Genomic DNA, 23442 nt, shown 5'->3' with positions numbered 1-23442 from the left:
GGCTAAGAACATGGCCTATGCTGACAGGCAGATTTGGTTCTAAAGCTGGGCTCTGCACCTGGGCACAGCCACTTCCTTTGTCCGGTCCTTGGGTTCCTGGTGTGTACAACGGGAACACTAACAGTGTTCCTCACAAAGCCGGGAGCCTTGAGAAGTGCTTGGCCCAGGGGACTTCCCTGGTGGGCCAGTGGCTAAGAGTGCACTCCCACTGCAGGGCGCCTAGGTTCTATCCTTGGTCAGGGAACTAGATCCCGCAGGTGGCGACTAAGACCTGGTGCACCCAAATAAATAAATAAAAATAAATATTATTAAGAAGTGTTTAGCCCAGCACCTGGAACTTAATATATGGTTGTTTTGAACTAGATTACAATAACCTATACATCCACCCCGCCCCTCTATTAATATTTATCTCTTTACCCTGGCAATTAATATAAGCACCTTCTAAGAGTCAGGCATTCTTCTAGGAGTTGGAGACAGAGCAATGAACAGGACATGATCCCTGTCCACATAGGCTTTACTTTCTAGGGGAGAGACAAACTCGACAGTGGGTAAATAGCAGGCTTTCAGGGAAGGCTACATGTAATAAAGGGCTTCCCTGGTGGCTCAGTGGTAAAGAATCCACCTGCCAATGCAGGAGACGTGGGTTCGATCCCTGATCTGGGAAGGTCCCTTGGAGAAGGAACTGGCAACCCACTCGAGTATTCTTGCCTGGGAAATCCCATGGGCAGAGGAGCCTGGCGGGCTGCAGTCCATGGGGTCGCATGGACTGCGTGACTGAGGACAACGACAACGTGTAATAAAGACAACAGCACAGCATGAGGGGATGAAGCAGGTTGGGGAGGTCGCTACTTCAGTGTGGAAGGTTTCTCTCTCCTGCCTCTGCTCGTTTCATGGAGAAGAATGTCTTTCATAAACTGCAATCTATTGCACAGGGTGGAGGGGCCCTGAGGGTGCCCTCTGAGTGGGGCCAGTGGCCGGGCTGTGTCATCTTCTGAGACTGGGGATGTGTCAGGTTGTCCATTCATTTCCAGTGCAGGCCACTCAGCCTGTCGCCATGTAAGAACACTGGCTGCTCTTAGAGAACTCTGCACGGATGGGGCAGTAGGAGCCCCGAGCTGGCAAGGGCCTGGGCTGGGGAGACTCACTGAGTCATCGCTGGGCTCTTTCCTCTCTCCCAGGCCACAGTGAAACCTGGACTGACAGGAGCATTCGGGGACAGGACTCCGGGGGTGGACATATCTGGAACAGGGATGCAGCCTGACTGACCTGTGGCCACAGCTGCTTCCTATGCACCTGTCGCCAAGCTCTGGTCCTGAGCCTGCCTCTGAAGCACAGAATCACAGCTGCAGCGTGAAGGAAGCCCCCTTGAATGAGCCCCCCGTGGCAGTGCCTCCAGCCCCACACTTAGAACCTCAGCTGAGTGGCTATATTATGCACCCACAGTGAATTCCTTATTCACTTTATCTTCCATTAACTGTCCCAATGTCTGTTTTCTCATCCATCTATCTGTCCGTCCATCCACCCATTCACTGAAGTACGACTCCTATAAAGCATGCACCCATTCATTCAACAATTCGATTACTTGAGCATATCCTTTGTGCCAGGCACAGTGTCTGGGTCTAGTCTTTGGTCAGATGCCAGTCCTGGTAGGAAGGGCATGCCTAGCTGGCAGTGTGGGTGACTCTGCCACCTTCTTCCTGAGAGTTGGTCTTTCTTAATAAGGGAGAAGAGAGAGAGCACAGACGGAAGATTTGCGTGCACACTTGAGCCTGAATGTGAATGTGCACGTGTGTGTGTGTGTGTTGGAAGATAACAATAAAACCTGACTGCAAGCAAATGTAAGGTGTATACGGACTTTCTCAACACCATGACCATCTAACCATCTCTAGGGAAGCAGAACAGGCATGATGGCCCCATTTCACAGAGGCAGCAACTAAGGTTCAGGCTGTAGGAACTCACTTGCCTGGAGGCACAAGGTGATGCTGCCTCTCCCAAACACGGGCTCACCTCCTTCCTACTGGGAGAATGTTAGTCCTGTACGGTCGCAAAGGATTTTGCTAAAACTTCAGTTAAAGGGTTTTCCTGTGGCCCTCATCCTTTCACTGGGGCTGGTTCCTTTCTGTGTGCTTGTCTGTCTGTCCACTGGATGGAGATACTTCTGGACAGGTAATGTCAAACTCTGTTCATCTTCCCCTTCCCCCTCCTCCCAGGTACCGGCATACACATGGTACAGGTGCTCCCTAAATGTGACTCATTGCCAAGTAACCTGAGGTCACCCAGACTGCTGTTAAGAACTGGGGGTGGGGGGCGCAGGTGCTCTGCTTTGCCATCACCTAAGCCCAGCCCCCTCACCGGCTCTCACCTGCAAACCATCAGTAGCCTAACTGGTCTCCGTTGTAGGCCAGCTTGCCTCTATATTCCGCACCCCCTCCCCCTTACTTGCTACACTCCAGCACCAGCAAACCTTTAAATATGTAAATCTGAACTTCTCAGACCTTCCAGGATCCCCACTGCGTTTAGGGTAAAATCACAGATCCTCCCAGCATCCTTCGGGGCCCTGTGGGGTCAATCCTGGCTCTAACACCACTTTCCCTTCGTGCTCCAGCCATGCCAGAGCTCTTTCCCTCCCAGAACTCCCCAAGTTCTTTTTTTGCCCGTTGGCTTTGGAGGTGCCCTTCCCTCCTCCTCAGCGCCCACCCGCCTTCACCTCGCCAGCCCCTCCTCTCCTCCGGACGGCTCTCCTTTCCTGGTGCTCTCCTCTGCTGGGCATCTCCTCCGGGGACGTCTGCCCACGGCTGAGTCCCCGCCTAGCACACAGTAGGCAGGCTATAAATCTCTCTTCAGTGACTGGCGGGAGGACCCTTCAAGGCGCCTTCGTTTCCCTGAGCGTGACGGGAGCTGACCCTCCTCTGTCCGGGACTGACAGCTTTAAGTAGCTTTGACAGACACCCGTGTAGAGACTCCTCGCGCTCTGTCAAGGTTGTGTTTCTGCCAGGCTGGTCTGGGGCTGGGCCTGGATTATAATTTATAAACAGACACAAGGTGCCTCCTGGGTTTCACTTCTGAGTGTGCACTTACGCAAGTCCTCTCCGTATCTTCTGGGTATCCATATTTCACATCGAGGATGGGAATCTAGGGTGGGAGTTGGCTTCCAGCTCTGGCTCTGTCACCTGCCACTGGGGACTAGGGACTTAGCTAGCCACCAACCTCAGTTTCTTCATCTGTAATATGGGGCTGACAACAGTGCCTACTTCCCAGGGTCGCTGTGAGGAGTTAACAGGCTCCTACCTTTAAGGCGCTTAGTGCTCGGTACTTAAGGCAATTGTCACAGTTGTTATTATCAGATGGAGCATTCCCAGGGAGTGAGTGAGGACATGGTGAGCAGGACTCCCTCTCTATAAAACCTCAACTTCGAGTATTACTCATCAGAAGCCTTTTTTCTCAACTTCCGTAAGAAATTCCACGAAGTTCATGGGGTTCGTGTTGAAGTCAGCGATGGCTATTCAGTGATTGTCTGGGGACAGGGCACTGTACTAGGCTCTCAACGCAAAAAGACAGGAAGACCTACTTCCTGATCCAGTGAAGAACACAGACGGACGGAGACTTGCAGTTGAGTGGTGGCCCACGGAGTGTGGGCAGAGGGGAGGACTTCAGCAGCGGGGGCGAGGCTGCTTTGGTGCCTGGGGAACCCTGGAGTACATGGAGAGCGGAAAGGGAAGAATGGCCAGGCGTGAGCTCTGCGGGTCAGGAACTGGGTCTATGTCCCCCTGTAGACTGAGAGCCTTCTCTGCATCAGACCTGGCTGGTCTGGGCTGGGGTGGGCGCATATCAGACCTAGACGGAGCCCCTGCCCTCCTGGACCAGAGTGGCTGTCCAGTGGAAAAGACAATGACCAGACAAGAATGAATAGATTCCACGCCCCTCTCACGCCCTTCTGCTCCCCCACCCCACCCCCACGTCCCTGGCAGAGCTGAGATATCCAGGAGCCCGCCAGGAGGTGTCCTGGGAGTAAGCCCTTGTCCTTGGCTGGGGAGAGGGCAGTCTCCAGACCCCTAGTGGGGGTGTGGTCTCTGGAGATGGTATCTTCAGCCGGGGGGCTTGGGACTGCATCTCCCCTCCCTTATCCGACAGCACAGCCTTTTAAGGGGGTGACCCTCTGACCTCTATACTGTTTCCCCTCACCCTCCAGCTCCAAGCCCCTGGGGCAGGAGCTTAAGGCAGGAGGGGTCCTGAGGCCTCAGGTTTAATGCAGATGTGTTTGTGTGTGTGTGGTGGGGGTGTGGCGCAGGATTGAGCCTTCAAAGATTCTGGGGTCCCCTGGGCACTCTTGGGGATCTCAGTCAAGGTCAGGGGCCTAAGTTAGGTCCATGGGAGTGCAGGGCCGAAATGCGGGTGCCCGGCCCAGGAGGAGGGAGGGGGCGATGGGCAAAGGGTTCAGTCGAGGGAGCAGGCGGGGCACTGGGAGTCCAGGATGCAGGATGGGGGTGGGAGGGCGAGGGGTCCTGCCGGTGCGGGGAGGGGGGCGGCCCCCGGGGAGGGGCACGCTATGTCTTTAAGAGCTGCCTGAGCGCAGGTTGCAGCTGCCTGGCCAGCCCGAGAGACAGCGGAGATTCATTACCCGCCGACACAATGACCATTGATGGCCCCGTGGCGTTATTCAAATCCAGTACCAATTGCAGCCGAGCCCCTTTCTCCGCGCCAGGCCCGTATTGTTGGAGCGGCCCACTAAAAGCCCGCCCCGGCCCCGAGCCGCCAGAGGCGCCCGCTCGGGCTCAGCCCTGCGCCTCGCCAGCCCGCCGGCTCCCAGCCCGGCTCCCCGGGCGCTGCAGGTGACCCGGCGGCGCATTCCAGCGCTCCCCGCCGTCCCAGCCACTGCCGCCGCTGCCACCGCCGGCGCCCCGGCCGCGACTCAGCCACAGGGAGGGAGAGCGCCCGAGCCGGTGCGTGCGCGGGGCTGGGCGGGGGCGGGAGACCCACCGGTGCAGCAGCCCGGACCCCGGGTTCGGAAACGCGACCCCGCCTCGGGCCCCCGTTTTCCGGATTCCTAGCGAACCTGGGGAGCCCAGGCTGGGGGCGGGGAGAGGGGAGTCGGGGTTCCCCAGGCCTGACACAGGAGGCTCCCCCGACCTGGGGCGGCGCAGAGACCCAGCGCGGGCTACTCTAGGGACCCCGGGCCGCGATCGAAGGAGACGCACGCCGGGGGCGACGGGTATCCCCACGCAGGGTCGGGATCCGCGTGCTTGCTCGTCCACCTTACCGCGGGATGGGCCGCGACCGCCGAGCGTCTGCGAGGTCCGCGCAGCTCCGGAGATCTGGTCCGGTGCTTTACAGGAGCGAAGCGGAACCCCGCAGGAGACCGGGGCCCTGAACTCAGGAGCTTCGCCACTGATTGTCCAAACGCAATTCTTGTACGAGTCTGCGGCCAACCGAGAATTGTGGCTGGACATCTGTGGCTGAGCTCTGGAAGCGACAGGGGCGGGAGCCGCAGGGAACCGAGCTCTGCGCAGGCAAGACCCTTCGGGTGGCGGCTGGCTGGCCCCAGCGCGAGCATCGCGGCCCCGGCCGGGAGCGCAAAGGAGGGACGCCGGTCCCTGTCACCAGCGCCGCCATCCTCCTCTCTTCGTCGTCGTCGTCGTCCTCCTCCTCCTCTGCGGGTGACCAGTCCTGGCTGGCGGGGTCCTCCAGCCGATAGCGTCGTTTCCCCCCTTTTTCAAATTTCGGCCGGGAACGAAGCTGGCATGCCACGGCGGGGCCCAATTGTGGTCCGGAGAGCTCGTCCTCGGCCGGAGCCGCAGGAAGTCGGGGGCGAAAGGAGATGCCGGCGGACTGCGCTTGCTAACTCGTTTTGAATTGATTATAACCTAACCTCCCCTGCCAATACCTCCAAAACAAACCTAAATCGACCCCTAAATCTCCAATAAACCGACCCCTCCCGCCAGCTCCTCCAGACCGACCGATGGGCTGAGCTTCCTCCGGCTGCTGCTGGAGTCGGAGAAGCGTCCAGAACGATGCGCTCCAGCCGGGCAATTGCCTCGGCTTGGGAAACAACTTGGAAAACGAATCCTTTTCATTAAAGACAAATCTTCTGAGATAGTGGGGTTTATTTGTTTATTTCCTCAAAAGTGGGTTCAGGAGTTGCCTTGGCAGGGGGGCAGCTGGGTGGTGTTGGGTCTGAGCCCGGGTCATCTATCCCTGACCCTTAATGTGCTCAAGCTGGAAAATGACCCCAAATGCTGTGGAGTGTGGCCCTGGCGAGTTTCAGGGCACCTCTCCTAGCGTGGAGAACCTGCTTTCCCCAGCAGCGTGTCTTCCTGCCCTACTCCTCAGCAGTAATGCATTAATTGGGGTACTGGGGAGGAAGGGCTAGCCCGTTTCTACCCCTCCTCTCCCCAGTGCAAGCAGGAAAGGAATCCTCTTACCCAGTTTCCAGGACTTGGAATGCTGTGGGGGGTGGGGTAGGGAGTGGATAATGGGGGCGCCGTAAAGCCCAGCGGGGCTGAAGTCCTCCCTTCCAGGTTACAAGAAGCCGGACAGGCTGATCCTTAAAGCGAGGCTGTCCCTTGCCCTGCTGCCTAACATGGAGACCCTGACCTCAGCACCTAGAACGGCTGGTCACGCAGCCTCTCTCTTGACAGGCACCTGCACCCACGCTGGCCTTCCCTTGCACCCATAACCTCAACATGGCTACCCCTACCCACCCACACACCCACCCAGAGGGCCTTCCTCCACCTGCAGCAGCGCCGGAGAGAAGCTCACCAGCCAGGGGGGCATCTGTCCCCAAGGCCTTGAGAATGAGCACAGCCCCCAGCACTGCTAGGACAACTGTTCGGCACTTCCGTCTCACTGCAGAGTGAGAGCAGTTCCACCTTAAATTATTAACATTTAATGAAAAACAATGTTTGGGGCGGGATGATGTTAATGCCCTATTTTTTTTTTTTTTTTTGAGGTCTCCCTCCAGCAAACAAAGCTTTTTCTCCAGGTCTTGGGAAGTGGGGCTCAGCAGTCTTAACTATGCTTCCTCCATTCCGAGGCTGCTGGCTGCGGCTTGTGGGACAAAGCCTGGCCTCGGACATACGGGTAGGGAAGTGTCCTGGGACCCAGACTGGTCAGCACAGACTGGCCCTGCCACCCCTTCTCCAGATGGCCCAACCATATCATCCCTTCTCAGTGTCTGGATAGTCTGGGTTTCAACTCCTGCTCTTTTTTGGGTGAAGGGCAGTTCTGAAAGCCCTGGGGTGAGGACAGGGAGGGTGGGACCAGCGAAGTGACTGCCAGCTGGGGGAATGTGGGGTCCCACCGGTTTCGGTTTCTAAGGATGAAGTTCCAGGCAAGGCCAGTAAACAACTTAGTTTTTTATTTGCCCAAGGCCAGCTGTTGCAGGCATTGAGGCCCCTAGACTTCCAGAAGGGATGGGGGTGGGGGAGTCACCCTGCCTCCCAGGTGCTGCCTGCCCCATCCTGCTTCCTGCAGGAGATGGGAGAGTAGAGAAAGTGTGCCCTTGCACCATCAAGTATCTCAATTGTGTGTGTGTGTCAGTCGCTCAGTCGTATCCGACTATTGCGACCCCATGGACTGTAGCTCACCAGGCTCCTCTGTCCAAGGGATTCTCCAGGCAAGAGTACTGGAGAGGGTTGCCATTTCCTTCTCCAGGGGATCTTCCAGACCCAGGGATCGAACCCACATTTCCTGCATTGCAGGTGGATTCTTTACTGTCTGAGCCACCAGGAAAGTCCCCTCAGTTTTCAGATATTATAAAAATTCCATTGTCGTTAGGGAGGAAACTGAGACACATTGACCCTCCACCCCAGGCCTCTATTTGCCAGTCCAAGGTCTAGCATACACCCTCCCGCTCTCCATCCCCAGTGGAATGAGCTGCACACAGGCAGCCTTTTGCCGTGTGTGGGGGGCAGGGTCTCAGGAGCCCATCTGGTGGCCTATGTTGGGGGAGGCTGGCCAGGGTCAAGGGCTGTGGGTGGGGGAGCAGGAGGAGGGGTGTGGTTGGAGGAGCAGCTGCTGTGTGTGTGCGTGGGGGCAGTCGGCGCTGAATAGGGGACCCCAGCTGGGGTTTCCATAATGATATCAATGGGGGACAGGCAGAGCCCTCTGCTGTCCACATGGGGAAACTGAGGCGAAGGCTCCTCCTGTCTTTGAGAGGGGAGGGGTCTGCCATCAGCTAGTGAGGTTCATTCCTCTTCCCCAGGAAGGCACCGCAGCCCAGGAGCGGCAGTGCCTTGTCAGCAGTCACTCAGGGAGACACAGGAGGGACAGCAGCTGGGTCACCTGGCCGCACAGACCCCCTTCACTCCGGCCACACGGAGGGGTACCCTCCCCCACCTCAGCTGCTGGGAGGAGGAGTGCCCGGCTCGGGCGGCTGCCTTCCCCTGCTCACGTGCCCGAGAAAGGCTCATTTTTAGCACCTGGCCTCTTTTCCCTGCCTGGAGGGAGCTCAAGGGACAGAGGAGGGAAGAAAGCAGCCAAGGGGGACAGGAAGATCTGGAAGTAGGGCCCCAGGGGATTGTCTGATTCTTCTGTTCTCCCGACCCCAAGGGGGTCCAGGCACGGAGAGGGGCCCTTAGCCGCCGTGCAGCGTGGAGATGAAGAGAACGCTGTCTTGGTCCTGAAGCTGGTAGTCCAGCTCACCCTGGTCCAGAAGAGAAATAAGAAGACCGTCAAGGGCACTTTTCCAGTTTCTCCCCAGGGTGCTGAGAGGGGAAGTGGGGCATGGGGGCTAGCTGCTTTGAGAGGGGAAGACAGAATCTACCAGAAAGAAGTGGGTACCCTATCCGCTAACTAGCAAACCTCCAGGATGGAGGGCAGCTTGCCACTTCCCCAGCAACCCACGCCTTCCTCACTCAGGGTGGGAAGCTTGAGGAGCCGCCGTCTGGACACCAGGTTTGGACAGAGGGTGACCCCGCCACTCTGGGCCTGATGCGAGGTCCAAGGCTTTCCTACCACAGCGGGGGGTTGGGGAGGGGTCGAGGGAGGGCTGCTCCCCGAGGTACTGACCAGCAGTTCCCAGTCGGCATCGTTAACCAGCACCAGAATCCCTGGCCGCCTGTGGGAAAGATGGTGGTGAGTAGCGGGGTGTGAATGGCAGGAGCTGGCGAGAGCAGGGGCAGAAGCTTAGATGTTTGGGCTGCAGAGTCTAAGGGGTGGAGGGGCGCCTTTGCTCTGGGGGGTTCCGTCAGAGAACGCCCAGGGAGAGGAGGTGACAGGCCAGTCTGAGGGCCAGATGGAACACACGTGAGAACTCCACTGCCACCTCCCAGATCTGGGGCATTGCTTCGCTGAGCATCAGTTTCTTCATCTGAAAATAGGGTAAATCCTAAGTGTCTTCCTCACAAGCTCCCCGGGGAAGATGGAGTGGGATGTCACATGGGAGCTGCCAGGGAACCACTGGCAGCAGCCTATCCTTCCAGGGGTCTAAGTTCACTGTCCCAGGTCTCCCGCATGTGCATCCTGGGGAGGAGGCCGTCTTGGCTGCTCTGAATCAGGGAAGTCTGCCAGTGGCCCCCGAGCCCCTGACAGCCTGAGAGCCGCCCTCCCTGGAGTAAGGCAGGGTAGGCCGACATCTGGACAGGCACCTTACTTAACCTGGTTCCTGCTGGCAAGGACCCAAAGAGCACTGCTGTCCTTGGGGGTGGCCGCCACAGCTGCTGGACCACGACCTGGGCTCCAGGCCGGATGGCAGCCTGAGCCCCCAGGGCCTGCTGGTGAACCTATGCTTCCGCAGAGGAACAAGTGCCACAGGTGCCCTGCCCACTTCTGTGACGTATGAGGATGGCCCTGTTGTAGGGGTAAAGTGACTTCTTGGCACACGGAACCTGGATCCTTTCCCAGGAGGCTGAGCTGGGCCTGAGACAGACACAGAAGCTTTGGGCCAGGCGAGGGGTGTCCTCAAGTGAGCACAAACGTGCACGCGCGTGCACATGCGTGCAGTGACCCCTGTAACCCGAGACCTGCATTGTACGGCCCGGAATCTATGAGGCACACTTCAGTTTAAATTACATTCAAGTAAACAGAACACTTGGTTCCTCAGTCACACTACCAACGTTTCGAGGTTTCAATATCCTCAACGCCTAGCAGCCACCACACTGGATAGCACAGAGAGAGAACATTTCCATCACTGGGAGGGCACTGTCTGTCCCAGGCTGTCAGAGGATGAGAGAGACCTTGGGGATCATCTTTTCTCAGTGCTGCCTGTACAGAGAGAACAGTGGAGCCCAGAGAAGGGAAGTCACTTGAGCAAGGTTCTTTGGCAAGTTTGTGGTATCCAGAAGGCAGGATCTAAGTTTTTGTGTGTTTTTTTTTGGTAAATTTACCAATCTCCTGACCTGGACTTTTGGGGGAAAAAAAAACCCCAACAGTCCAATGTAGTAACAAGAAAACTGAAATAAACTTCCACAGAGTTGGGCAGCAGCAGCCCTTCCTTGGAGGGCTAAGAAGAGGATCAAGGGGAGAAGGCCTGGAGGAGGCGGAGTCTGAACCAGGGTTTCAGACCTCCTTCCCTCAGCCCGCCCTCCTCGGGGAAGGGGAGAAAGGGACTCACACGCTGTCTCCTTGGATGAACAGCTCTGGCCGCTCTTTTAGCAAATTCTTCTTGATCCAGACAAGGAGGCTGCGGATATCCCCTGCAGAGGAAGGCACAGAACAAAACTAACGTCAAATTCAAGTGCTTCTGGCCCTGAGGGCCCTGCCCGGAGCAGGAGGACATGCACTTGGGGCTCAGAGGGCCTCTTTTAGACCTGGCTGCCATGGCGCCCGGACTTGTGGTTTCCAAGGTGAGGAAATGGACTTGGAGAGACCAGAGAGGTCTTCTCAGAGGCAGTGGCACCTGGCCTTGCTGAAAGCTGTAAGAAGAGGTAACGGGGACTCAAGGTGGATAGTGAGCGGAAGAGTCACGTCTGAAAGGGCAGACACAGACGTCCACTCACGAGGCCTAGGAGATTGTCTGACACTGCCAGGGGCAGGCTTCTCAGAGAGCCCCTCCACCTCCATCTCCCCAGCCAGTCCCAGATGGGGAGCATTCAGCTTTGCTCTGGGAAGGTCTGCATATATTTCCCTTTGTGAGGGAAGAAAAACAATTGCTGAGCTGATAACATCAGTTAATTTCCTCTGGCAGAAGGAGAAGGATCCTTCACCAGCCAGAGATGCTGACAAATCACAGTCCCTCTGCTCCCCACTTTGCAGAGCCCTCTAGGCCAGGGGTGGCTACCAGGAGGAAGCGAGAGGCTAAGGGTCACCACAGCCTCTCCTGCTCGGCTGGACACTGAGACCTGCCTCTGTGTGATTCTGGGGCAGCCACCAAGCTCTGCACCTCATCTGGAGGCTAGAGGCCACATGTCCCCAGGGCCACCTCTCCTTTTCCGGGGGTCAGGTCCCAGGTCACGCACACTATCACCCCTTCGAAGGCTATGGCTCTCAATGATCCACTCCTCAAGCAGAGCATCCCCGAGGCTGCAGGACTCTTCTCTCCCTGAGAGGACAACTAGTCTCTGGGAAGCCAGCAGGGGGCTGGAGGTTAGCCATGCCCCTCCTGAGTCAAAGTCTCAGAGGGGACTGCTGTCCTGGGCCCGTGCCAAGACAAAGCTCAGGGGCTAAGCTGGAGAAGGGCCCACAAACTGCCTTGGTTTCCCTGACTGGAGGCAGACTCCTAGCATGCAGGCCAGGAAAAGGCTTCGGGGTCAGGAAGGGGCCCGGCTCTCCCCAGGCTAGGCCCAGCGCGTGTCACCCACAGCACCAGCCTTGGGCAGGGTTTTAAGGCACTCTTACGGGCCTGCCTGCCACCCCCTCAGGAGGCAGGCAGGCTACACCCTGGATGGCCTGGCTCACTCTGCTCTGTGCCAGCTCCCCTGGATCGTCTGCCAGCAGAGCACAGGGCCATGGGCAGTGGCCACGGGCTAAGACTGTGCCTTTCCATTTTAATTCCTGCTTTTAAACAAAGCCGACTGGAATCCTCAGGGTCCCTGGAGCGGGCAGGGATGGGGTGTGTTGCCTCCAAGTAGCTGTAGTCCATTTCGACTCCTGGCTGGGTTCCTCCCCGAGGCCTGGGTTTCAGAGGTTTCCCCGTGGCCTCCATCTTGGCACTGTCTGGTAGGCCGCCAGCCCATACATCTTGTGGCCGCTCGATAGAGCTGCCGGGGTCTGACACATCCGTCAGCCAGCCCCCGTGGGTGGGGCTCTACTGTGTGCGTGGTGCTCAGAGGGCCTGGGCAGGGCCTGGCCTGAGGGCCACCAGCTGCACCTCCACAGCCCCCGCTGGCCTGTTCTGAACCAGGACTCCCTGGGTCACCGCCCTGGCTCCCTCTAAGGAAGGACCTGTGCTCTGCTCTCGTAGGCTGCGGGCGGCGGGGAGGACTAATGGTCATGTCGGGGTCATCCCAGTGACGGCAGCGTCATGGTGTCCCCGAGGGCTGGGCCGGGGGGCGTCTGCTGCGGGTGCTGGCTCATTTATCATGACGCTCCTCTTTGCTGAGGTCATCCCCTCCCTCCTCTGCACCCCCCAGGCCGGCTCACATTCTTGATAGCCTGTTACCATGGTGAGGCCACGGCATCACCATCCGTATTGTTCCCCCATGCCTGGATTTGGGGGTGGGGAGAGGTGGAACTCCTGACTCCCTTCGCAGGCAGCAAGGGCCACTTGGCCTGGCCTGAAACACACCCCCAGGGACATCTTGCTAGGCTTGCTGAGGCCCAGACAATATGCAAATAGCCTCCAAGCCAGATGGTCGGCTTCCAAAGGCGCCCAGGGGAGGAGGAAGGGTTAAGCAGAGTCAGGGGCTGGTGGTGGCTTGGGGATGGCTCTGGGAACCTCACTGTCACCTTCCCTCTCTGTGTCCTCCTGCCTTCCGTGGCTTCCCATGTTGGCTGCCCTCCGGCGATCTCAGGAAATCGCTCGGGAGACAAATATTTACTGAGCAGCTACTATGTGCCAGGTGCCACGGAGATGGCGGAGAACAAGCGGACACAGAGCCTGCCCGTGTGGAGCCACAGTCTGGCAGGGGAGGTGGACGGTACTTCATTAGTCGTGACAAATGCGCTCTCCTTTGTGTGGGAGCAGAACGAGTTTTTCTGAGGGTGTTCACATTGAAGCTGCGGCCCCAAGGATGAGTTGGGTGGGATGGGGGGAGCAAGCTAGGCAGAAGGAAGAACATATGGGAAGACCTGAGGCAGGCTGGAATTGGCAGGTTCAAGGTGATAGAAGTGAGAAGGCCGGAAGGTCAGCACGAGATGCAGCCAGGGAGGCAGCCTTGGCTGGACTGCGCAGGGCATGCAGGGGCCTTGAAGAGGGGCTGCTGGGGAAGAGGGCCCCCTCCTTGGGAGCCTGAGCCCTAGCACACAGCACAGAACCTCACACACAAAACGCCCTGGACACGTTTACTGAGCACGTGGGTCTGAGTTTGACTGTGTCATTTCCTAGTTAAACGACCTTGGGTAAGGAGCTCTCTTCAGCTTCCTTCTTTGTAAAATGGCAATGGTAAAAATGCCTCTGAGGGGTGTTTTGAGGCTCAAATAAGATGATCCATGGAAAGCTCTTGGCACTATGCCTGGCATGGCCATGCTGTAATTCTTCCGTCAGCCAGAGGAAGAACCCTTCAGTTTCCCTTGCTGCCCCCTTTAGATGTTTAGACTCCTCAGAGGCTCCCTGGACAGTCCCAGTGGAAGGACTCATACGCTGAGGGCACGCGGCACCAGGGCAGGGAGATGAGCACAACCCCATGTCGGGTTTCCCGTGCAGGAGGCCTCAGGACCTGGCCTGCTCACTGCAGGAAGAGCAAGCGATGGGACGGGGCTGCTGCTCTCATGGCGGAGTGCTTATGAGTCTGGGTTCTGGAGCTGGAAGGCCCTGGGGTGTGTGCTAGGCGGCCCTGGGTAGAAGTCACTTCGCCTAAGTCTCAGCGCCATCCTTGGACAAGGGAGGGATAATAACCCAGGTCTTGATGCCAGCGGCAGGCCTAGCATGGTGTCAAACAGACAAGACGAATGTCAGTGATTCAGGATTCCTTATCCCGGGGGCTGCCAGAACCTTCCCCTAAAGGCCGCTGGGAAAGGGCACCATGCACACCCCTCTTAGACCTACAGAGGCTCCCACCAGAATCCCATGCCCCAGTGGATTTGTCCTTGTCTGGGGACAACGACCACCCACTGTGGCGCCCCCCACTCCCAGTGGTGTCAATAGAACTTCCGGTCTCATCTGATGTCTCACAGCCGACCCTCATCCAACCTCTTCTTGCAGGCATCCAAGGGGAGATTTTCTCCCAGCCTGAAATCTGGCTTCCGGTCCCTCCCACCCACAGAGCCTAGCTGGGCCCGGGGACCACCACGCCAACGGTGCAGACTCGGGAGAGCCGGTCCCCTATGTCTTCTCTCCCCCAGGTTAAGCTGCTCTGGTCCCCACCAAGTCCACCAGGCTCCAGGACAGGACTCTGGGAGTCTACCCCAGGCCTCAGCTGAAAGGGGAGAAGAAAGAGCTGGGATGGGGGGAGAAGAGAAGAGAGGGTAGAGGGAACATCAGAGGGTCTATTTACAAGTGAATGGAGGTAAGAATGGAGCAGTTTGTGGGCTAAACTGGCCTCAGAAGGAGGTTTACAGATGTGCGAGGGGACGCTCCTCATTGTTTAATTAAGCAGAAAGTGGATCTTTTCAAAAGCAATTTTGCACAGGGACTGGGAGGGGTGAGGGGGAGAGGAGGGTGGTGGGGAGGGGATCAGCAAACAGGCCCCAGAGCGGAGAAAGGAACAGCTGGCCCCAGAGAGGCTGTGAAATGCATGCTAAGCAGTTTAAAGCGCCTGGGAGCGCCCAAGCCACCCCTGCCTCCCGCGCCAGCCTCCCTTTAATACAAAGGCAGGGCTGAGAAGCAGGGAAAGGTGAGGCGGAGTCTCCTCCTGGGACCAGGGCAGGTAAGGCCCATGCTGGGACCATCAAGGTTCGGGATTTGCTCCAGGCCCCTGACCAAGCCTGGTCTTCGAGCCTTGAGTTGAAAGAATCCTTGATGCATTAAAAACCAGGTCCCAGTTGCCAGGCCCCAAAGCCAGTGGGTGCCTCCTAATAAACTCAGCCACTCAAGGCCTGTTCCGTGGAGCTGGCTGTTAAGAATCCTCACCTCCCTGCACAGGCAGCCGCTCACTGGATCAATGCACCCTGCTTCCCAGAACCATGTGCTTAGATCTGGAAGCAACTTTTCCAAACTGCAGGTGTCAAACTGATAACCGACTCGTGCGCGCTCGCACTCAGTTGTGTCCGACTCTGTGACCCTGTGGACGGCAGCCTGCCAGCCTCCTCTGTCCACGGGATTTCCCGGTAAGAATACTGGAGTAGGGTGCCATTTCCTTCTCCAGGGGATCTTCCCAAGCCAGGGACTGAACCCACGTCTCCTGCACTGGCGGGCAGATTTTTTATCAATGAGCCACCTGGGAAGCCCAATAATGAGCTCAAGACAGACTAAATCGAGTCCAACCTCCCGCTTTACAGGTGGGATAAGAGGCCTGCAGAAATAACTAATTTGCCAGCGCATGCTGCCAGGGTGCCTGTCTCGCCATCTCACCCTCTTTGGCCTTTCCCAGCCTCTCATTCCAAGTTGGCCGGGTTGGAAGCTCTCCACTGGCCCAGGACCCAGGGCCCTGGAGTCCCCTTGTTTGTGAGACTTGTCACAATCCATAATCTTATGGCCGCTGTTTTCTCTGCTGGAGTCTCCAAGACCTGCTTGGCCAAGTGGCAGCCCCTGGGCTGGGAAGGCTGCCAGACGGCAGATCTGGGCATGGGCTCGGGGAGGAGTGAGGCTCTCCCCGTGGCACCAGGCCCCTGCCCTCCTGTTGGGCTCTGTGTGCCAGGGTGAGGCCTGGCAGCTGCCAACCAGCTCTGCCGCTGTGATGTGACCCACGCCTCTGCGCACAGCAGGGCCCAAGTGGGAGCCAGAGGTAGAGACCCATGGCCAAGGGCCCAGAACTAAGCACATGGGCCACTTCCGCTAGCCTCCCCTGCTTCCTTTATTTCATCCCAGAGAGGGGAGGAGAGCCCCCTACCTGCCCCCGAGGCAGTGGATGAGGGATCCAAAACCTGGGTCTTAGGGACTTCCCTGGTGGTCCGTTGGTTTAAGACTCCATGTTTCCAATGGAGGGGCCTTGGGTTTGATCCTCGGTTGAGGAACTAGGATTCCACATGCCATGCAGTATGGCCAAAACATAAAAATAAAAACAAACCTGGGCCTCAGCCAGCTTCCCTGCTTGAGTAACTCTGGACAGGTCACTCTCTCTCTATGAAGTTTGGTTTCCTTGTCGATAGATAATATCTACCGGGGTCATTATGAAAACTGAGATCAGTAGCTGTTGGAGGCATCAAAGTGTGAAAACTGGAGAATATCCTGCAGGTCTGAGATGTGATGTGATTCAGGGAAGCTCTTGGGATAAATGGTGATGGGATAGTGGCACCCTGCAGGATGGGGTGACCCTAGCATCGGCTTCAACCCCAGCTCTGCCAATGACGTAAGCACATGGTCGAGGGTAAGACCTTGGACATCTCTGAGTTTGGGTTTCCACTTTTTTTGGGGGGGAGGTTCCACTTTTTAAAGTGGAAGTAATGATAGTTACCACCTAAGAATCTGTGACAACCACTTGTACCACACATTGGGGTTCTGCCTACCCTGTCAAACTCAGCCTGTGCCGAGGACACTGGCCTTCCCTCAGGTCCTTGACCACCACAAGGCCTTCTGCCTGGGGGCTTCACAAGTGCCGTCCTCTCTACTTGGAATGGGCCCCACGCACCTCTGCTCTCCCTCCAATTTGTTAGGTTGGCTTCCTCCCGTTCCTCAGGGCTTTTGCCTCAAAGTCTTCTCTCCCTCTCTCTCTTTTAGTGCCATGCAGCATGCGGGATCTCAGTTCCTGGACCAGGGACTGAACCTGGGCCGTGGCACTGAATGTTCCGATTCCTAACCACTAGGGCACCAGGGAATCCCCTCAAAGACACTGCTCTAAAGAGGCCTCCCTGGCCACCCTGGCGTCTCACTCAAAGCACCCTTTTGTTCTGACGCAGTGATGACCACTCGTGCTGTTACACATCTGTGCCTTTACTTCTTCACTGCCTGGCTCCATTTCCGTTCCTCTGTTAGCTCCATTAGCGTAAGAACCATATCAGTTCTGCTTAATATCAAGTTGGCACAAAGGAAAACACGTGTATGTGTGTGTGTGTGTGCGCGCACGCGCGTGTGAGAGAGTGTATGCGTGCACTTAGTTGTGTCCAACTCTTTGTGAACCCCTGGACTGTCCAGGCTCCTCTGTCTACAAAATTTTCCGGGCAAGAATACTGGAGTGGGTTGTCATTTCCTACTCCAGGGCATCCCTGACCCAGGGATTGAACCCACATACCTTGCATCTCCTGCACTGGCAGGCAGATTCTTTACCACCACGCCAGCTGGGAAGCCTGGCACAAAGGAAAACGTGTGTGCATGTTCAAAAACACGGGTGCCAACCTCAGGAAAGAATAAAGTACTTTCTTCCACGACCGACACTTGGTGAGCGTTCAGTCAATGAATGAATGAAAAGGACTGGAATTATTAAACGTGGGCACCTTCAGGCGGAGCAAAAGCAGGGGGAAACAAACCCTAACTTGTGATGTTTTAATAAGGTCCTGGATAAGTCTTTAAGGCTGCATCTTTGAGAGGCTTCTGACAGCCCCTTGTTTCCTCCCAAGGTTGCAGAGCCATCTGTCAAACTAAGAAACCATCACCTACATCATCTTGGATCTTCCCCTATCAGGGACACAATTCCACAGTCCTGACGTTTAACCTCAGCCTCATGCCCACACCCAGCTCCAGGGGGTAGCGCCCTGTACCCTAGCCTCTGAAGGTGGCAGAGAGACCCGCCCTATGCCACTGCCCTTCAACCCCAAGGGAGGGTCAGAGACAGCCTTGGTAGTGGGTGAATCTGGGCAATAACTGATACCTGGCAGATGCATGTCCAGTTCCAGAAGAATCCTGTCAAACCTCACTTGACTTTCTCTACTGCCCACCTCCAGGAACCTCATTCCCCTCGCTCCCCATACAACAGACTTCCTCTTCTTCCCAGAAGTATCTCAGCCCAAGGTGAGATGGGCTCCCACTCCTGAATGTTCTGCTCTTGCTAAGATCCATTGCTAGGGCTGCAAAGCCCCTCCACAGTGGCAGTGTCCAGCCCCTGCCTCTGGGCTATGCTGCTATTTAGCCAGCTGGACCTCTGGAAATCCTCCTCCCCCCTTTCCCCAGTCTGAAGGCAGGGTCTGTCTGCCAGTGCCTGGTACATAGTCTGCGGCATGGGAGGTGCTCAGGGTGTGTTTGCTAAAGAAAAGACAAACAGGTATCTGAATGAACAAATGGAAAAAACCCTCTGTCTCCCTTAGTTAACCTCTCCCCTCCAACCTCCTTGGCTAGACACTTTTCTCCTCATTGAAATTCATTTAAGTCCATCTGCATTGTTCCATTCTTGGCAAAGGTTATCTCCTTTGTGAGGACATCCCTCTGCAGCCATCCAGTGATGGCAGAGATGCCTGGTACGGCTGGCTGACACCTTTTAGCAACCCTGACTGGGTTACCTGGATTACCATCTCCCCCTTTCACAGATAAGAACGCGGAAGCTCAGAAAGGTGAGGTGACCAGCCGAAGGTGCTAAGGGGATTCAAACTCAAGCCTGAATACAGAACCTGTGCTTGGAAGGACGCAGCGATGCCATCTCTTCCCTACAAAGCTGGCTGACTCTGGAAAGTATGGAGGACAACCAGTGATCTCTCTCCCTTCCTCCCCACGGCCCGGGAAATCCTACCCACTCTCACTTGACCAGGCTGAGTGACCTGTGGAGCAGCTGCTGCTCAATGGTGCTCAGAGAACCCGTACTCACAGGGTTCCTCCTGTCCAGGCAAGGTGACTTGATGCTTCTTCACACCATCGAACAGGAGCTCCGCACCGCCTCTGCAAAGGAGGGCCAGAGAAAGAGCCTCAGAGACCGAAAACTGAGGAGGCTGGCACCAGATGCCCAGGAAATTCAGAGACCAACGTTCAGAACACCTTGGGTATCAGCCATCAATTCTCAAATGTGGCTTCTTGATGTGGTAAAGCAGGACAGAAATAATGTTTATTAACATTTAAGTACCCAAATTTTCAGACTCTGCTTTGACTTCTCTGAATCAAGAGGTAGCTTAGTATACAGGGGCAGAGCACAGGCCCTGAGGTGGAGACCAGGCCCCACCCGGGCCTGACTGGCGAGACCCTAGGCACGGGATGGCATCTTCTCAAGCCTCAATCTTTCCATCTGCAAACATGTTGAGGAGCTACCTCACAGCACACTGGAGACCCTGGGTATTTTCCTAGGGCCAGCCAGGTGACACTTTGAAATTCCCCTGCCTGTGCCTTGTCCCCACCCCTGCTGCTGGCCTGGTGGGCAAACCAAAGTGCTAGAGAGTGAGAGACCCCCACTGGACTTAGCAATAAGCTTGCCCTTTACAAAAACATTCGTCGTCTCATTTCACCTTCACGGAATCCTGGGGAAGGAAGGAGGGAGGCAGATATTATTAACTCTCACCAACAGAGAAGCAAGTTGGGGCCAGGAGAAGTTAAGTGACTTGTCCAAGGCCAGACAGGCAGTGGCTGAACTAGGATTTGAATTCTAACTGGTTTTTGGCAGGAACAACTGACTCCCCAGAAGGTCAGGAAGCCCCTTGAGGGCAGAATCTGGCTCACTTCTGGGTCCCAACACCTGGCTAAGGGAAGCCTGGGCCAGCAGAGAGGCTCCGCCAAGTGCAGGTGCCAGACTCCTGGTGCGGACACTCGGGCTCTCCCAGCGCCACGCTGCTCCTCCCCCAGCGTCTGGTCTCAGACCTCACGTGGACCTTAACTGGGAAGCCTTAACAGACTTGAGACGGGTGCGATGACTCCCACCCCACCACCCTTCCCCAGTGCCGGAGAACAGAGGTGTCCTGAGACGGTCCACTGGGAGGCAAAGGCAAGGCACGCATTGTCATGGGGGAAACATGGGGCGACTGTCATCCAAACAAGGTCACGCTTTGTTGATGCAGAAATGTGGAGGGGGAGAGGAGGCCCATCTGTGGCTGCGCGCAGGGCCATTTCAGCTGCAAGCCCATACAGAGCCTCCATTTATCCCCTTCCAAGAGCCCCGCTCTCTCTTGGGTAGGGGCTGGCACATGCAGCAGCTGGGGTGGGGGAGGGCGACAAGCAAGGGGAGACAGGAGTTGGGGGGTCAGAGGAGTGGGAACTGGAAGCGCTGGCACCCAAGCAAACAACCCAGATTGGCCAAACCTGGTGGTGCCAGGCGCAGAGGCCAGTGCTGTTTTCCCTTCACAAGAGGATAAAGAACCAGTCTGGCTCAGCGACTGACCTGTCACTGCTGGGTTTGCCAGAGCCCAAGGGAGGGGCTGGCATTTCTGTGGTCAGAACACTTGGAGGGTAGGAAGGTGCACTCCCAGCCTCTGAAGTGACTCAGGGAGGCAAGAAGGGGACCAATTTGGTCCCAGAAGAAAACCAAAGCCAAACTCTCGTAGGTCCTACAGGATTTGCGACTCAAACGCAATTAAGGCATCACAACCCAAGATACCTCATCTTTCCTCCACTTCCCAGCTCTTGGTGGGAGGTGTCTGTTGGTACCAGTGAGTGGTACAGACACTCTTCAAATGGTCTTCACTTTTTGAAGTTTACCTTCATCTTTTTATCTGATATATTTTACTTTTGTTCATTTCTCCTCTACCTATGGGGATGCAAGTTCTGCCTAAAACAGGGCCTGGTACACAGCGAACACTCAAGAAATACTTGCTGAAATGAGTGAACATGCCCATTTCCCCACTTCTTCTCTCACCCTAATGGCATTCCCTTCCTTTGCCAATACCTCCTGGACTCAAGGAGGAGAAAAAGGGAAAAGGAAGTGGGACTCTCCTATGTGGGCTGCAGTGACACCACACACATCTGTACCACCTACACTGCATCCTCTGTGACCTGAGAAATGGCTCTGGCAGGACGAGGATGGCAGACCCGGTCAGTGATAGGCGGGAGAAAGGAAAGCGGCCTTCCAGGGTGTCTACGAGAACCAGTGGGGCTGCGGGGCCACGGCTGCTCACAGGAAAGAGGCAAAGGCCCAACCCTTTGGAATCTTCAGGGATCAGGGTGGCACTCAGGGACAAAAGGGAGAGCCTGATGGGCAAACCAGTTTCTCTGCAAATCTACTTAAGTTCAGGGTAAAGGGTGAAGGAAGTGGGCTAAGAGACAGAAAGTTAAAGAAAGGCCAAGGGGAGAAACAGGCACTGACAGAGACAGAGAAGGACTCTGGGTTTAGTCTATATGTTGGGCATTACTGCTTCCCAAGAAGCTGCAGTTCTCATGGGACCCTGTGGCAGTGGGTGGTGGGAACACGTCTTGCCTTGCTGGTGTTCACTACTGCTCCTGGGGTAAGGGAGACCGAGATGGTGGAGCCAGAAAACAGGAACTCCAGCAAGTCTGTAAGCCCTGGAGGGCAAGGACCATGTCTTCGTCATATGACTTCCCCACTGCTGCCAGCACAGGACCTGGCAGACAGAAGGCATTTCTGAAGACAAATGCCACATCTGACTCAGTGAACATGAAAGGTAAATCGGCAGTGGGTGGTGGTGGTGGTTTAGTCACTAAGTCGTGTCTGACACTTTCCAACCCCATAGACCATAGCCCGCCAGGCTCCTATGTCCACGGGATTTCCCAGGCAAGAAATTCTGGAGTGGGTTGCCATTTCCTTCTCCAAGGGATCTTCCTGACCCAGGGATCGAAACTTCACAGGCGGATTCTTTACCACTGAGCCACCTGGAAAGCCCAGGCCAACTGTAGATAAGCCTCAACACTGGTAATCTGTAGCTTCTCTGTCTTCAGTTCTGCTGAGGCCTGTCAAAACAGCAGGGACCTCCTGGAACCTGCAGGCTATGGCGGATATAGCTGGGCAAAGGGTCAATAAAGTAAAATAGTCAGGTGGCCAGACTAGCACAGTTCTAATTGGATCCATGGTGCCAGACAATATCATCAATTAAAATGCAGTTAACATTCATGAGACTACCCCCTCGTAAGGAACAGCAACGCTGAACACTGGAGGGCATGGACAAAGTTCTATTTATCTTTGTACCCTCTGTGCCTGGCTCGATGCCTGGCACATGGTAAGCACTCAATAAATGACTGGTGAATGGACTATGCAATGAAGGGAATCCATGAAAGAAACTGGGGGCATCCAATAGAAGGAAAGGCATTTATAGGCAGAGGTTTCTGATTTCCATCCCAGACTTTCCCTTTCACATAAGCCTTGGCTTGTTTATCTTCACACACACAGACAAATCTAGTCCCAGCTTTTCCACCTGAGTCTAGAAATTATACCGTCCATCTCTTAAGATCTGTTTCTCTGCCTTCTGTCTAAGCTTTGCACTTTTTTTTTTCCCCCCAGCTCTGAAATCACATGAAAAAACTTCTGTAAGAGGCAGAAGAGAATGCCTTGAGATTTCCTCCTTGGTCTGTGTTTCTTTGGTAATTAAGCGTGTGTTCCCCCATCCTGCACTTTTTATCTGGAGCATTCTGTAGTGGCAGAGAGGTAAAGAATCTACCTGCCAATGCAGGAGACCCAAGAGTCAGGTTCGATCCCTGGGTCAGGAAGATGGCCTTGAGAAGGACGTGGCAACCCAGTCCAGTATTCTTGCCTGGAAAATCCCATGGACAGACGAGTCTGGCGGGCTGCAGTCTATGTGGTCCCAAAGGGTCGGACACGATTGAGTAAGTACACGCACATGTACACGCACTAACCCTGTACTGTCAGGGTTAGTCTCCACTACTGTGCTACCTAGCCCCATATCCCCACCTGACTTAAGACCTGCAGAAGGCACTCAGTAAGTTTACTAAATGTACCGGAAAGGGTTCAGGTTTAACACCCTCAAATCTTCGGAAAGGTTGGTCTGTCTCGGTCCTAGGAGCTCAAATGCCAGACACAGGGCCTGCTCCAAAATGGAGCTGGCAAACAAGGCCGGAAGGCCTGCTAACAAGTCACACCTTTTGAGTCCCGTAGGGCGCAGGCATGGAGGAGTGCCAGAAGCATACCTACAACTCCCGGGTATGCGCATCTATTCCCGGACATACGGCCTCGTCGCCCAGGGAGACCGAACCTCAAGCTCTCCCAGGCGGATGGCGTAGCTCAGGGAAGTTGCCGGGGGCCTCGGCGATTCGGTGGTGACAGGCCCCAAGGCAGAGGGAGGGGAGTTCCGGGCCCGACGACTTCAATCCATCCCCACGGCGCCCCAGCTCTGTGACTCACCCGAATTCCACCTCCACTGACAAGGGCGCTGCCATGTTGAGGAAGCCGAGCTCACAGGAAACTCCCCTGAACTTCCGGCTCTACTGCCCCCCCCCCGTTTCCGGTTGCCGCGGACGGAAGAGGCGGGGCCGAGGAAACTCTCCTTCTCAGCTATTGG

The 23442-nt window shown here is 56.1% G+C and overlaps 1 protein-coding gene and 2 non-coding genes across 4 annotated transcripts; 1 reads left to right on the top strand and 2 right to left on the bottom strand.

Moving 5' to 3' along the window:
- Positions 1–5368: 5368 nt before the first annotated feature.
- Positions 5369–5464, top strand: MIR219-1 (microRNA mir-219-1). Its single transcript, NR_036328.1, has one exon. It is a non-coding gene; the product is annotated as a microRNA mir-219-1 (primary transcript).
- On the bottom strand, positions 5375–5462 carry MIR219B (microRNA mir-219b). The gene has a single exon (NR_162207.1). It is a non-coding gene; the product is annotated as a microRNA mir-219b (primary transcript).
- A 630-nt stretch (positions 5465–6094) lies between the features above and the next one.
- On the bottom strand, positions 6095–23365 carry URM1 (ubiquitin related modifier 1). Of its 2 annotated transcripts, none has more exon segments than NM_001075729.3 (5): positions 6095–8641; positions 9007–9055; positions 10550–10631; positions 18864–18934; positions 23286–23365. In NM_001075729.3, coding segments are annotated over 5 exon segments (306 nt in total). In that variant the 5' UTR covers positions 23321–23365; the 3' UTR covers positions 6095–8572.
- Between the last annotated feature and the right edge of the window lie 77 nt (positions 23366–23442).

This window comes from Bos taurus, chromosome 11 (assembly GCF_002263795.3).
Source record: "Bos taurus isolate L1 Dominette 01449 registration number 42190680 breed Hereford chromosome 11, ARS-UCD2.0, whole genome shotgun sequence".
Taxonomy (NCBI): Eukaryota; Metazoa; Chordata; class Mammalia; order Artiodactyla; family Bovidae; genus Bos; species Bos taurus.
This window is presented reverse-complemented; position numbering and strand designations above follow the sequence as displayed.